General features: G+C 37.5%; 1 protein-coding gene across 1 annotated transcript; it reads left to right on the top strand.

The window, feature by feature from the left end:
* The first annotated feature begins 983 nt into the window (after positions 1-983).
* Positions 984-13,056, top strand: LOC130609434 (alpha-1-antiproteinase F-like). The gene is made up of 5 exons (XM_057428402.1): positions 984-1,051; positions 3,048-3,693; positions 7,194-7,464; positions 10,145-10,292; positions 11,455-13,056. The coding sequence occupies exons 2-5, from the start codon at positions 3,060-3,062 to the stop codon at positions 11,641-11,643; spliced, it is 1,242 nt and encodes a 413-aa protein (XP_057284385.1). The 5' UTR covers positions 984-1,051; positions 3,048-3,059; the 3' UTR covers positions 11,644-13,056.
* The last annotated feature ends 385 nt before the right edge of the window (positions 13,057-13,441 follow it).

Raw genomic sequence — 13,441 nt, 5'->3', positions numbered from 1 at the left:
ATTGTGAGCAACTCGCTGTAACTGACACTGCTTTGAGCAAGGGGTTGGTGTATATGGTCTCCAGGGTTTCCTTCTTCAATGTTTCTGTCATGCTGTGCCCATCAGCTTGCCCCTAGAGTTGCAGGAGTTTACTGTAATGAGTGGAGCACAGGATACCAGGCTGTCCAATCTGACCCAGCTGAACTTGGCACATGATCAGAGGGGCCTGCTCCCTGTGTCCCAGGTCACAAGACAGTAAGCTGGTCTAAAGACTTGCTCTATTTAACACCCATGTTCTTAGGCTTCTGCCCCCTGTCCCCAGGCCATGCTTGTAACTGGGATCACCTTTGTGGAATGGCATCCCAGCCACATTCCTTCTTCCCAGGCACAGGGTCATGCAAGTGGCCCAGCAGTTGCTATCACAGCTCTTGTTGCCAGCAGCTTCCCTGTGTGGGAGTGGATAGTCAGGCACATTTACAGCAGCATTTGTTAATTTAACAAAATGGTGTTTTAAGCCGTACATCTTTTCGAATCATCACTGGCTTCATCTGGAGATAATCAAGACCAGGCATGGATATACAGAAGACAAGAAGACTATGTCACAAAAATTCAGATTGTCCCAGTGCATCAAGCCTTGTCCTCCTGCCTTAGTGGCAACAATGTTATAGTCACTGAAAATTATGTTCAAGGTATTTCTTTGTAGTTACTACCTCTGATGACTCTTTTGTTTATAAGATAGTAGATTTGGGCAGCTGTGTATGAATGTTTGACATTAAGAAACAGTAGATTCATTTTGAGGAAAGTTGCTTTGAATCTAACCAGGGTGATCAGATAGTCATGAATAATAAGAAGTCACGTGTGAAACATATATTCAGCAAAGTTAGGTGTCCAGTAAAACTAGTTTCAACATTGTTTGCACTACCTAATCTCTAAAATTACAACGTGTGAGTCACAGCCCTTAGATGATCTTAACCTTTACTAGAGGATACCCTGCTTTGTGTTCAGCAGCATAAACAACTGAGCAAGGACCTGTGCAGACCTGGTGAATACAACAGGACCCTTTTGACTTTTTGTAAGTAATGCATTTTTTTTTCCTGTGGAAAAATTGTCAAACATTATATGTAGGAAAACAGTTTTGAATAATTGGTTGAGAAATTACCACATTCGTATTCAAGTTACAGTTTGAAGCTTTTTTATTGTTTTGTTATGCTTTGGGGTTTTTTAAAATAGGTAAGTCCTCTGTAAGATAGGCATGTTTTTATAGTATAACTCTTTAGGAAAACTGCATCTCTGAATGATTTAGAGTTAAATGAAGTAAATGGACGAAAATAAATACACAGCATGATAAGAAATGAAATGAAATGAAATGAAATGGAAGTAGGGACTTGAGGATTGCTCTCTAAAGCTTCTAGAGAGTTTGAAAAAAAACTGTGGATAGAGTTAAAGGCTAAATGAAGTAGAGTAAGAGTGATGGTGGAGCAAATCACAAGCAAATCAAAGAGGTCAAATTTAAATATGTTCTAGATATGAAAGTGAATTGTCTGAAAGTGGTTTGTCATGGAGCTTAGCTCCCCCCAAGAGATTGTAGTATTGCTATAACTATAATATTAATGAGGTGTGAATTAAGGAATATTTATAGTATATATATAATATATATGTATATAGCATATATTATTAAATCAGAGATCAACGTTCTGAGTTCAGTGGATTTTAGAGAACAAAGACACTGGAAAGCGAACACAAATATGGGGTCATGGTGGGTGCTGGTAAGGATTCAATGATTTTACAGGGCAGAGTCTGAATACCATTTCTCGCTACAAGTCAGAAACCTAAAGTATTTTTCCCCTTTGAAAATCCTTACATATTCCTCTAAAGAATAATTTATAAAAGATTCTGTAGATAAAGTGATTATGTACCACAGGAAGATGTTTTGGATTTCCAGATACTCCACATCTTTTTTTCTTCTGTCTGTTGACAAAAGTTGTTGGACCAAGTGTGGTGCATTGTTAATTTATAGAGTTAAAAGTATTGCCACAGATGTGAAATGAATGGTTTCCATGCTGCTCTAGAAAAGGTTTTCCTGTTCTATCCATGTCTTTTAGTATCTTTATTCCTCCAGAATTCACTCATCCATCTTTTTACCATTGCAGCTTTTTCTGCCAAAACCACTTTTTTGCTAGCTTTCTGATGATAACCACCATGATTGTTCCAAAGTTTCCTCTTTTTTATTATTATTTTTATGATATTTGGTTCAGTCACTGAGCTGGACATGCCTTCACATGCAACAGGCATACTTGTTTCCATTCACTGTTCTACATGGATGCTGATTTTCCCTTCCTTAGTGACCAGCACTGTATTTCCAGGGTTTTGACATCTTCCTAATTGCTCAAAGCATATTTCTCTCTTCTGTTAGGTACGTGGAAGTTTGTTTGATTTGTTTTTTTTTTTTGTTTGTTTGTTTTGTTGTTTTTTTTTTGTATGGTTCTCAATTGTTCAAACTTTATTTAAGCACTGAAATAGTTCATCACTTGCTCATTAACAAATGTATTTATTTTCTCTCTGGTCCCTGCCTATACATTTACACACAGCTCAGTCAAAAATGTATAATATTTTACTTCTCACAAAGGAGTAATATTGTGCCTTTCTTCTGCTTTGACTTTTCATCTTCCTAAATATAACTGAGTAGTCTTGACTTGATCCCTTACTTTCTGCTCTGTAGACCTGTACTTTTTTGCTTACAGCTTTTATCACTTAAAGCCATACTGAAAACAGAACACTGGATACAGAACAGTTTCAAAGGAATTGTCGCCTAACCTTAATGAGGGCGTCTTTGGTATTACTTCATCACTCTTTGACTTTAATTTTTATTCTTTCATAACTTCTTCAGTAGGTTGAGTAATTTTCCAGAGTCTGCTTCCTTGAAATAGAAAGCTGATATTCCTGAATTCGAATGGCTTGGAATCATGGGTACCGAGCTAGCTCTGTACAATGGACAGATTGACTTAATGCTAAGAACAAGGTGAAATGATTTTTTAGCCAAATGTCATTTTTGTTTTCTTCTTTTACAGATCCATAGAAACATGAAGACGTTATTTTTCCTATGTCTTTTAATTGTCTGGATTCATTCCAACAGTTATTGTTATGAGCCTAATCACCAAGGTGTAAGAAACCAAAATCAAAGAGGTCAAGAAAACCGAAATAAGCCACAGCTCATTGTAGGGAACAGTGTTTGTCAGTTTGCATGTTGTTTCTACAAAGAGATTTCCTCTCGACAAAACAGTGGAAATGTTTTCTTCTCTCCTTTGAGCATCTCTACTGCCTTTGCAATGCTGACTCTGGGTGCCAGATCAGACACACTGTCACAGATTCTTAGGGTCCTTAGCTTTAACCCACGCGAGATTTCTGAAAATGAAATACATGAAGGTTATCGCCAACTCATGAACATGGTAAACAGAAAGAATGAGGGGTTACAGCTGAATATGGGAAATGTCCTGTTTGTACTTGACAGACTGAAGCCACAAGATAAATTTTTAAGTAATCTCAGAAACTTCTATGAAGGAGAAGCTTATCCTATGAACTTCAAGAGGGCTGATCAAGCCCAGGTAAAGATCAACGAATATGTAGCAGCAAGAACCAATGGGAAAATCAAGGACCTTATAAATAACCTCGATCCACTTACTGAAATTCTCCTTATTAGCTATATTTATTTTAACGGTAAGATATATATACCATACTCTCCTACTTAATATAATATTTCCTGAGATCAGCCTTGGACTTCACGTGTTTTTACAACATTGTTTTGCAGAGGGACTCATATCTTGTTTTCCTTTTGGTCCTCCTTTACACTTAATTATGAACAAAGCTTTTGGAAATTATGTTCTGCTTGACAGTGATGATCATTCTGAGCAAAATTTAATGCAAATTTTCCTATATATTTCAATACACATATTTCTTTCCTGATGAGGATTAAGTGAAATTTACTTTGAAGAAGGCATTACGAAGTAAAATATCTAGGCCTAGTTTGGAATTAAATTAAATTAAAAGAACACTGTTAAAATGAAACTTAGCATCTTACTTGAAAGAAAATATGTTTACTCAATAGTTTTGCTATTACTATGTTCATTTATCCAAAGCTAAATATGTAACAGTAGATTTAGTTTCACACTCATGTTTTCCATGTTTTCTTTTTTACTAACTGTGCCCTTATCAGTAGTATGGCTGTTGTCCTTGTGTGTCTAGAGGCACAAAGTTTCAACCTTTTTTTTTTTTTTTGATTCAGATTTTTTACTATTTTTCAGTGAAGAGATGGACTCACCAATATTAGATAGAAGCCTAGGGACAATAAGCTTTTTTTTCTAAATTAATTTATGCAGTTGGCTTATATACAGACTACAGATCCTCTCTGAGCTTTTCAGACTGCTTATCTAACAAGAAGAGGAGAAACAAGGCTGTAAGGCTCAATCAGACGTAATCAGATACTACATCTTCTTTCAAACCTTCTCTCTCTTATTTTATTGTATTATAAAACCAAAGAAATCATAGTCAGAAAAATAATATTCTGTAGTTTATCTGATAAAAATATCATTAAGCTTTTTAATTGAAACAGAGATGGTGTAGCAGAAATGCTACTCTTTTAAAAGAGGTACTATTTTTTAAAAAACTGTTATCCTGGATACTTCTGTGGTCCTCCCCAGTATGAGGCTTCCCCTGAAAGTAATTCACAGCCATATTTTTGTTTTGTTTTGCTTTTTATATGTGTTTATGCTCCTTGCATTAAGATCTCAAGATCTGATCACAGCTAAATGAAACTGTTTGAAATATAGAGGATTGATGTTTCTTAATTCCCTTGAACACATACTGTTTGTCTCAAATAGTGTTTTCAAAGTAGGTTTTTATTTAGCATCAGGCACATCTTTCAAACCAGGCAAAATAGCTGTTGATTTTTCTTTGACTGAAACATGTTTGAAGAAGGAGCAATACATTTAGTAGCACAATGAGGTCAGAAGCTTGAGAAACCTTGTATTAAAATCATAGAATCGTAGAATAGTTACGGTTGGAAAGGACCTTAAGATAATCTAGTTCCAACCGCCCTGCCATGGGCAGGGACACCTCACACTAAACCATGCCACCCAAGGCTTTGTCCAGCCTGGCCTTGAAGACCGCCATGGATGGAGCATTCACAACCTCCCTGAGCAAGAAAGATAACTTTGTATTACAAATAACTTTTACATGTTCTAAAGATAAGCTTGTTTTATGACTGAAATGATTTCCCAGCTGCTCCAAAAGATGGGGGAGATTCAGTTTTAGCTCTTCAGTTTTAAAGAAAATAGAATAAAGAATAACAATAATAGAAATAGTATAAAAATGATTTTTATCTTGACATTGACAGTAGGTTAACATTACTTGATCTGGAGGCTGGAATTAACCTGGAGAGGATTATTAAAGCTCAAGTACCTCTATAACCAGTCTATACTTCTAGGCTCTTGTCCACTCTCTGGGCATTACAACCTTCCTTGCACAGTACTAGTGACTCTCCTACCCCTTTTTTGCGGTGTAGCGTAGCTTAGAAGTCCTTCCCTAAGGGCAAAATTTGGCAATATATTACTGTCCATCAGCCAGTGGGCATGCTATTCCACTGTGATACACATCAGTCCCTTATCATGTCCTAGCCAACCTGGTCACCACAAAGTATCATACTTTGAGGTTGTTTTTTTTTTCAACTTAAAAACTGTGAAGCATTTGAGAAAGGTTTCATCCCTAGAAGGTAGTCTGCTAAGAGACAGGAGAGGGAAGAAATAAGAATTCATTTGAAACTGGAGAAAAGGATTAAGGAATATCATCTCTGTCTAACCTGTGTGCTAAATCCTAACATCCTATTCAATTTTTAATCAAGCAAAGTTCTTTCTGAACTGGGTTGAGCACTAAATCAAGGTTGTTTGAGTGTTTCAAATCTTGTGTCCTTCATGTTTCTGTGATTCATTGTTATTTGTTATTTTTTATTTTCTTAAGCATATCAAGGCAGAAGTCCTGCTTATTATACATGTGGTGATAGAATACATCACTGTTAATGAAGAAAAATAAACCATGCATTTTTTCCCATCTCCAGGTTATTGTTAGTTGTTAATTTATTTTTGGAGCCCAAGACATGCACTATCCAAATCTAATTTCACTCTTTCTAAATATCAAATAAGTACTGCTTATGTCTATTTCACAGATGGTGAAAACAGCAGATGATATTTCTTCCATTTGTACCAAGCTGCCTACTAATCATTGTTCAAATAGAAATCTGAAATCAAAAGGTGTTGTATCTTGTTTCATGGTTTCCTTGATAGCACTTATTTTACTGAGCATTATGGCTCTACTTTTACCCACTACATTTGATAAAAGGTTAGGTTTGTTCTAGAAAGCAAAATTTACTACAGAGTAACATCGCTTTCTTAAAAACCAACCAAACAGTCCCCATTCCCCAAGTTTTCCTAATTTTTTAATTCGCTCAGCCTCTGAAACAGATGAGGTTGATGGCTAGAATTTGGCTTAGATATTCCTTTCTGCTGAGGTTAAGAATCTCTCAGATTTTCAGTGTAGACAGTTTGTTTCACTATGACTAGAAAGGAGTTTTTGAAAATTTAATATTGTAAGCATGATAGTTCAAAAGGTTTCTCTTGGTGGTTAGGTTTGTTTTTTAACCCAGCAGTCTGATAGACTTAAGTTATATATGAATTTATTGGACATGAATTAGAGAGATATAAACCCCTCCTTCCTGCAAATAACCTGAATTCCTTCATTTCTCTGGAGAATTCATCCCTCATATCACTCTTCACAAGTCTATTTTGGTGTGGGAATAAAGAAAAGAGATAATCTTTCTTCTTCTGAGCTCTCATTTAACGGCTGCATCATAAGAGGGCTTTATAGGCTCCTTAAAATTGTTGTCATGAAGGAAAAGAGCACACTAGAACACTTGGTTTCTCATCTAAATAAAAACTATTGCAATCTTCTGTAAGTTCTGATTGTTTTACATCACAGTCTACCTACTGTGTATTGCTATTGAGTTATTCTGAGTATTCAATAAGTCAAGTGTTTGTTGCAAACTGGTTTGTCTTTGAAGCTCATCCACCTGTGCCAGTTTCTGTCATCTATGAAAGTGCCCTATGGTGATAAGTCATATGGTTTCATGTCCTCAAAATATCCTGTAACTCTGTCTCTTATATTTCAAGCTCAATGGGAAAAGCCTTTTGATACAAAATACACTAAGAAGAACAAATTCTATGTGGATGGGAACAAGGCTGTTGAAGTCCCAATGATGTTTGGAATGGGCCAGTTCAAGCATGGCTATGACGAACAGCTGTCTTCCACTGTGGTGCAAATGGATTACAAAGGTGGTGCTTCGGCATTTTTTGTTCTGCCTGATCAGGGAAAAATGAAGAAGCTGGAGAAACGATTGTCTTGTGAACGTATGTCAAGGTGGAGGACATTAGTCTCAAAAAGGTAAAATTCTGCAGTTCTTGTTTCAGATGGTAGGCAAGGAAACACATCGATTCCAATGTGCTGGGCTATGACACAAATTCAGGATACTATTTTTAATTCTGTTTTAATCTAAAGAAGAATTGCCACCAACCAAAGTTGAAATCTGGCTCTCCAGTGTCCCTCTGTTTACACATTCAGTACAAGTGAAAACCTTCACAGCTTTAGGACTTTTGCTGTTTCCACATTTTTTTTCCATCTTCAACTCTCCATAGCTTTCAGGTTTCTGTCTTAAAACTTCTTAAATTTTTGGGAAGATGTCTTCTGCTTTTTCCTGTTTATAGGTAAATTCCTATCACTTTCCTTCAGCCCTTTTTCTTGTCTCTTGCTTCCTTTCTGTCTATGGGAGTTACCCATAATTGCACGTTTCATGCTGAAATAACAACTTTTGGGAATTGTGAGGACAAAGCTCAATTACAAGGGTATAAAGGCATATATATATATGACACATAACAGAGCCACTGTATTCAGGCTCTCTGAAGACTTTGGCAAAATTGGAATAAGCTACACTTGCTTCAAGGTAACTTTGAGACTAGAAGAGAGAAAGGTTATATGCTTTATAAAAACAACTTTAGACTTTCTATTCAGTATCATGTGTAGTGGTAGCATTTGATGGGACAAAATATGTATAAAAGCATAGGCAAAACATGTTTACAAAATCAAGTCTTTGTGTTCATTCATGAATTTGATGTGTCATGTTAAAAACCTTCCTACATACATATTTGAAAATCATATTTTAGACGAACAATTCTCAAGACAAAAATGACATCCTTACACAGAAAAGTGTCATGCTCTTAACTCTGATTCAGTGCTAAATCTTATTAAAATAATCTATTTTTTTCATTAAAAAGGACAAAAAAAATGTATGCAATTCTCTGTGCACCTTCACAGTTTTGAAACTTCTGTGAACAGCCACATGGTTTGTGACTAAAATCACAGTAGGAGAAATAAGATGGTGATTGGAAGGATTTATATTTCCTCTCTCCATACTCTCCCCCCCTCCCCAAACTGGAATAATCTACCTAAAAGCCATGAATGTGAGATATAAATCTTATATACAGGCATCACCGTCAAAGACATGCAGTTCCCTGTTTTTCATCACGGCTGTTTTCTCTTGCAAACTAATAATGCAAACTTCTTTAAGTTTTCAGGACAACTGATGCCTTTGCTATTATTTGGAGTCTCTGGGAGGTCTTAATGGATGGGTTTGATGTAGGATATGGAATTATTTAAGGACTGGGCAATCTGTGTTGTCCCTGTTTCTCTGTCTGCAAACTGAAATTGACACAGTTGCAGAGGCATTGAGAGGAACATTTTTACAACTGTTGGTAGCTGAACATGGAATAGTGTCAAAGTGTTGCCAGTACAGGCAGCTGAGATCTATTTAATGGCTGAACTCTGGAGAAAGCATCACTTTCTCTTCTGAAAAGTGTATCCCAGTGCTTGCTGCACTATTGCGTTTGCATTGTTATTGTGTGCCTATGGCTTTCCCTTTCCTGCATGTTGAAAGCAAGTGGGGGCTTGTGAATGAGTGTCTTTATTTAATAGCAAGGCAGATGATTCAATGCATCCTCCTTGAAACAGCAATCAGCACAGTCAGAAATTAGACAGAAGTACTAGATCACCCACCTGTTATCAATCTACTAGCACTTTCATTTTTTCGTACCAGCCAGGCTTGGCATTTGATGCTGTGCTACGCTGAAGGTATGTGGCCTTGCCTTCCCACTTGTCCACTAGATGACTTGCTCTTTGGACTCCTTCATTAAGTTCTCCTGTTTTCTTACCAGAAAACAATACTTTCTGTCAGCATTATCATTAACTTTCATCTCATACTGCATCTAGTTGTAAATGTTGATTTTAACCTTTGAAAAGGAATGGTTAGATCCTTACTGAAAGAGCTAGGGAGGAATGTGTCAGAAATATAGAATTTTGATTAATTTTATGGAAAGCAGCAAACTAGTCCCTTTCTCCCACCCCCAAAAATAATTAGTAAATCAGACATAGGTCTTGGCATAGAAAAGATATTATCTATTGACTAACTATATGCTGTATTCTGTCAATGTGTTTCTGTTTTCTACTTCATCACCCATACATCTCTGTCCAGATTTACATGATAAACACACAAGGCCTACCTTTTTCTTTTCTTTTTTTTTTTCTTTCAAAAGTAGCCAGTGAACTTGGATGTGTTGGAGTTTTTGTGCCCAGCGTGAGACACCTAAAAGAAACACTTTTTCACAAGAAGATTCCTCTGCATCCTCAGTAATGGGGCATGATGAAGGAGCTTCCTGCAGAATGCACAAAATATCTCTAACTTCTGAAAATGTCAGATGAAGACCCTTAGGGAGGTATAGCTATTCTGTTGAGCTGAATGATCACTAGGTCAATCTCATTCTTCATGTGTTGTCTTACTGCAGACTGACAGCCAGCAACTTACGAGCTATCCTCTCAACCAGCTTGCCAACATGTAAACCTTTTCTTCTCCCCAAATTAATGTCACTATGCATCTCCCATGCAGGCTAGAGAGAACCTACAAGCAAAATATTTTTGGGGAGAAAGCAAAATGGGTTTGTATCTCGGGAGTCTGTGTTATACCATGAAACCTGATCAAAAGTTTCACCATATTCTTCTGCTTCTTTTCTGGCAGCTCAGCAAATGTGTATCTTCCAAAATTCACTCTTTATGGGACATACAACCTGAAAGATATCTTATATAAAATGGGTATCATGGATGTATTCACTGATAAGGCTGACCTGTCTGGGATCACTGGGCAGCCCCAGCACAGAATTTCCCAGGTAAGTCATACTGCTTTTTGTTTTATGAACCCATGTTTACTGATACTTGCATCATTTCCTTTACAACTATTCATGATGCTAAACTCATGTAAAGAGGCTTTGCGTCATATGAAAAGGCAGCTGTTGCCATACGGAGTATTTTGCCCATGTTGCTTGCTCTGCCAGTGCAATTGAGCTGAAGGAGGTTTCAAGTCTGTAATTTTATAATCTAGGAGGCCTTTTTGATCTGCATGGGGCAACCTTATAAAACAGACATGACCAAATCATCACATGTCCACACCTCGGTACCCTCCTGCAGCGCGTTGTTACAGTCATTATATTGCTGCTTCTGTTTGTGTCTACCTTCTTTAGCCTGCCTGGGGGCAAGTAGGGAGCTGTAGGATGTATCACTACTTGTATTTTATGGAGGGGAGAGGAAAAACAATGCTTGCTTTTAAACTCTTTGGGGGAAAAGAAAATGCAGTTATTAAAAACATTTGGCTTCAAGCCCATGAGCAAACTCTCATTAATGCCAGGCCCAGGCAAAAGCTACAGATAAGTCACACTTCGATAAACCTAGAGTTTAAAGCTGACAGTCAGTGAAAATTTCATTACCTAATATGAACAAAACAACTAGCCTTATGACCTCAGGTGGTAGTTAATGAATTAGGGTCTGTGAATGTCTTTATTTTGCCAGGTAAAACATATGTTTCTCTGCTCTAGCCCTCCATTTCTCATACTTCTCCTTTGCTTCCGTGTCTTCCAAGACATTAAGAAACATGGGAAACATAATTTCAGGATACTATTCATTGTGCTAATCTGCATGTTAATTCTTCAACTATATGAACTTCTAATAGACAGTCAAATATGGTTGTGCTCTCTTAACCTTCAGTCTATACATATCTGCATGAGTGGGAGCAGGGAATAAGAAAAACAAAGCAGAAGTTTTCACTAGCAGGGGCTTGCCCCTCCACCAGGGTTGAACTTCTCCTCTTTGGTGCTACGAAAGCTATGCTGCAGGCAGCTTGCTGATTTTTTTTCAAATTTTTCTGTCTTTGTGCAGTGGACTCACATCTAGTGCTTGCTTCTTACCAGTAACTTCTTCAGGTACTTTTAGCACAAGTGTTATTTAGCTGCCTAGTCTTGTACTGCCTTGACTTGTAACATGTCTGTTTCTTCACAGGCTATTCATAAGGCTGTGGTAAAGGTGGATGAGACTGGCACTGAAGCGGCAGCAGCCACAGGCATGGAAATAGTGCCTATGTCTGTTCCGGCTACCATTGTGTTCAACAGGCCCTTCCTAATGGTCATAACTTTGGAAAGCAATATATTATTCATGGGAAAAATTGTGAACCCTCTGAAAAAAGATTAAGTTTATGTACATATTAAGTATGCAGTGATCACCACTGTTAAATCAAGTGTTTGACCTGATGAGTATGGCATGGCTACCGAGGGCTCTCCATCTCTTAACTGATGTTATTCACTGTTTTTTTGTAGATGAGACTCTTCATCAGTTTAAGTTGTCATAGTTGCATATTTGTTTGGGCCTTGGTTTTTTTTTAATTCTTTTTTTTTTTTTTAAGAAGGTTGCATTCAGGCAGAACTGTCATTAGATCTGGGACAAAATAGGCCTGTGTGATACTGACAGCACATATACATCTTCTAGCAGGGAAGATGAGGAGCATGTGGGTGGAGAGGGCTGTGTAAGCCTGCTTCTTCCCTCATGGCTGCCCTCTCACCTTTTTTTTTTGAGTTGACTGACAAATGAGTACAAGTTACGGCACTCTACTACTTGTACCCATTTTCCTACCAACATGAAGTTTATATCTGTCATAGATCTTAACATGCATTATGCTTACTACCTTGCATAGTACCATAGTTGTCCAGTGAGTCTATAACATACTTGCCTTTCAGCTGTCGTCCAGTTAGGCTGCTGCAAAGGGGTCACAAAGAAGGTGTGTTTTTCCCCTGCAGATGTATACTGGCCTGCCCACTGTTTCTGTTGGGGTTTATAGGCCAGACTCATTTCAGTGCAAATGTTCCATGTCAAAGAATTGCGTCTAAGAAGTTAAGAGGTAGATGATATCTCTGCAGTTCAGTGAAGTGCCCTGGCGCCAACCTTTGTGAATCACACAGACAGCACAGAGCAGCCAGAAGACTACTTCTAGCCTATGCCTGCACCTAAACCAGCTCCTAGAAGTCCCCGAGCAGCAAGAAACATAAACCATTTCCCCCCTGGTGCCAGTGCCTGTACCATCATCATCTGGCCCTGGGAGATTACCCATGGTAGTAAGCACCATTCCAGTATTGACTGTAGGATCAAGCACCCTACCAGTAACACCTATACTGCATCAGTGACACCTGTGTCTCTTGATGTAACCCCTTCTGTTCCCAGACTGTCCAGTAATACAGCATTGGTACTCTGTTTCTCAACCGCTTCATGGTTAGTATAGCCACAATATTATAAAGATCTGTTTTTACTATTAAGGTACAAAATACTAAGTCACATCCATAATGCACATGCTTATTTATTTTTTCTTGTTTACTTTCCTATTTTTTTTCTTCTGTTTTCACAACTTCTATCATTATTTTATTTCTTTGCTCGTGTTCATGGTATATATCTGATCTCTGGTTGCAGGAGGGGTAAATTATTGACTAAAGTGGGTTAGTCTGTTCATACGTATTAAAAATTAACACCAGTCTTTGTATAGCCTTGAAACATGCAGACAAATGCACTATAGTAGAAGAACTACAATGAATAAACATGACATTAAAAAGTTTCTAATATTGCTATTTATTTCTGTAATTCAGAGTTAAGACTTAAGTATCATTCAAGAATGTTTTTTTCACAGCTGTAAACAAACAATTATTAATATACTTCTCACATACATTACATCAGCACAGTAATGCCTGTAAGCTTCAGAAAGCCCTCTGCCTTTGGCCTGAGTAAATCCCTGTTAAGCATACAGTAGGTTATTTCTGTTAGGAGGAGAACTTCCTGGGAAAGTTAGGCATTTCTTTAATGCAGAAAAGTTTATTTCAAAGGCTGCAGACAATGTGCTACTCCTACTGTATTAAGTGTGTAGCTTCATGTGTGTGTCTTGCCTCTCTTCTAAAAAGCTCTCTCTTCACTCCCTCTAATAGCTATGTTACCAGTCCTAGCATGTGTG

Source organism: Pezoporus wallicus, unplaced genomic scaffold (assembly GCF_028554395.1).
Source record: "Pezoporus wallicus isolate ANWC-B61680 ecotype Strahan unplaced genomic scaffold, APGP_CSIRO_Pwel_v1 contig_6936, whole genome shotgun sequence".
Lineage (NCBI taxonomy): Eukaryota > Metazoa > Chordata > Aves > Psittaciformes > Psittacidae > Pezoporus > Pezoporus wallicus.
The sequence above is the reverse complement of the archived record's forward strand: the minus strand, read 5'-3'. Positions and strand labels throughout refer to the sequence as shown.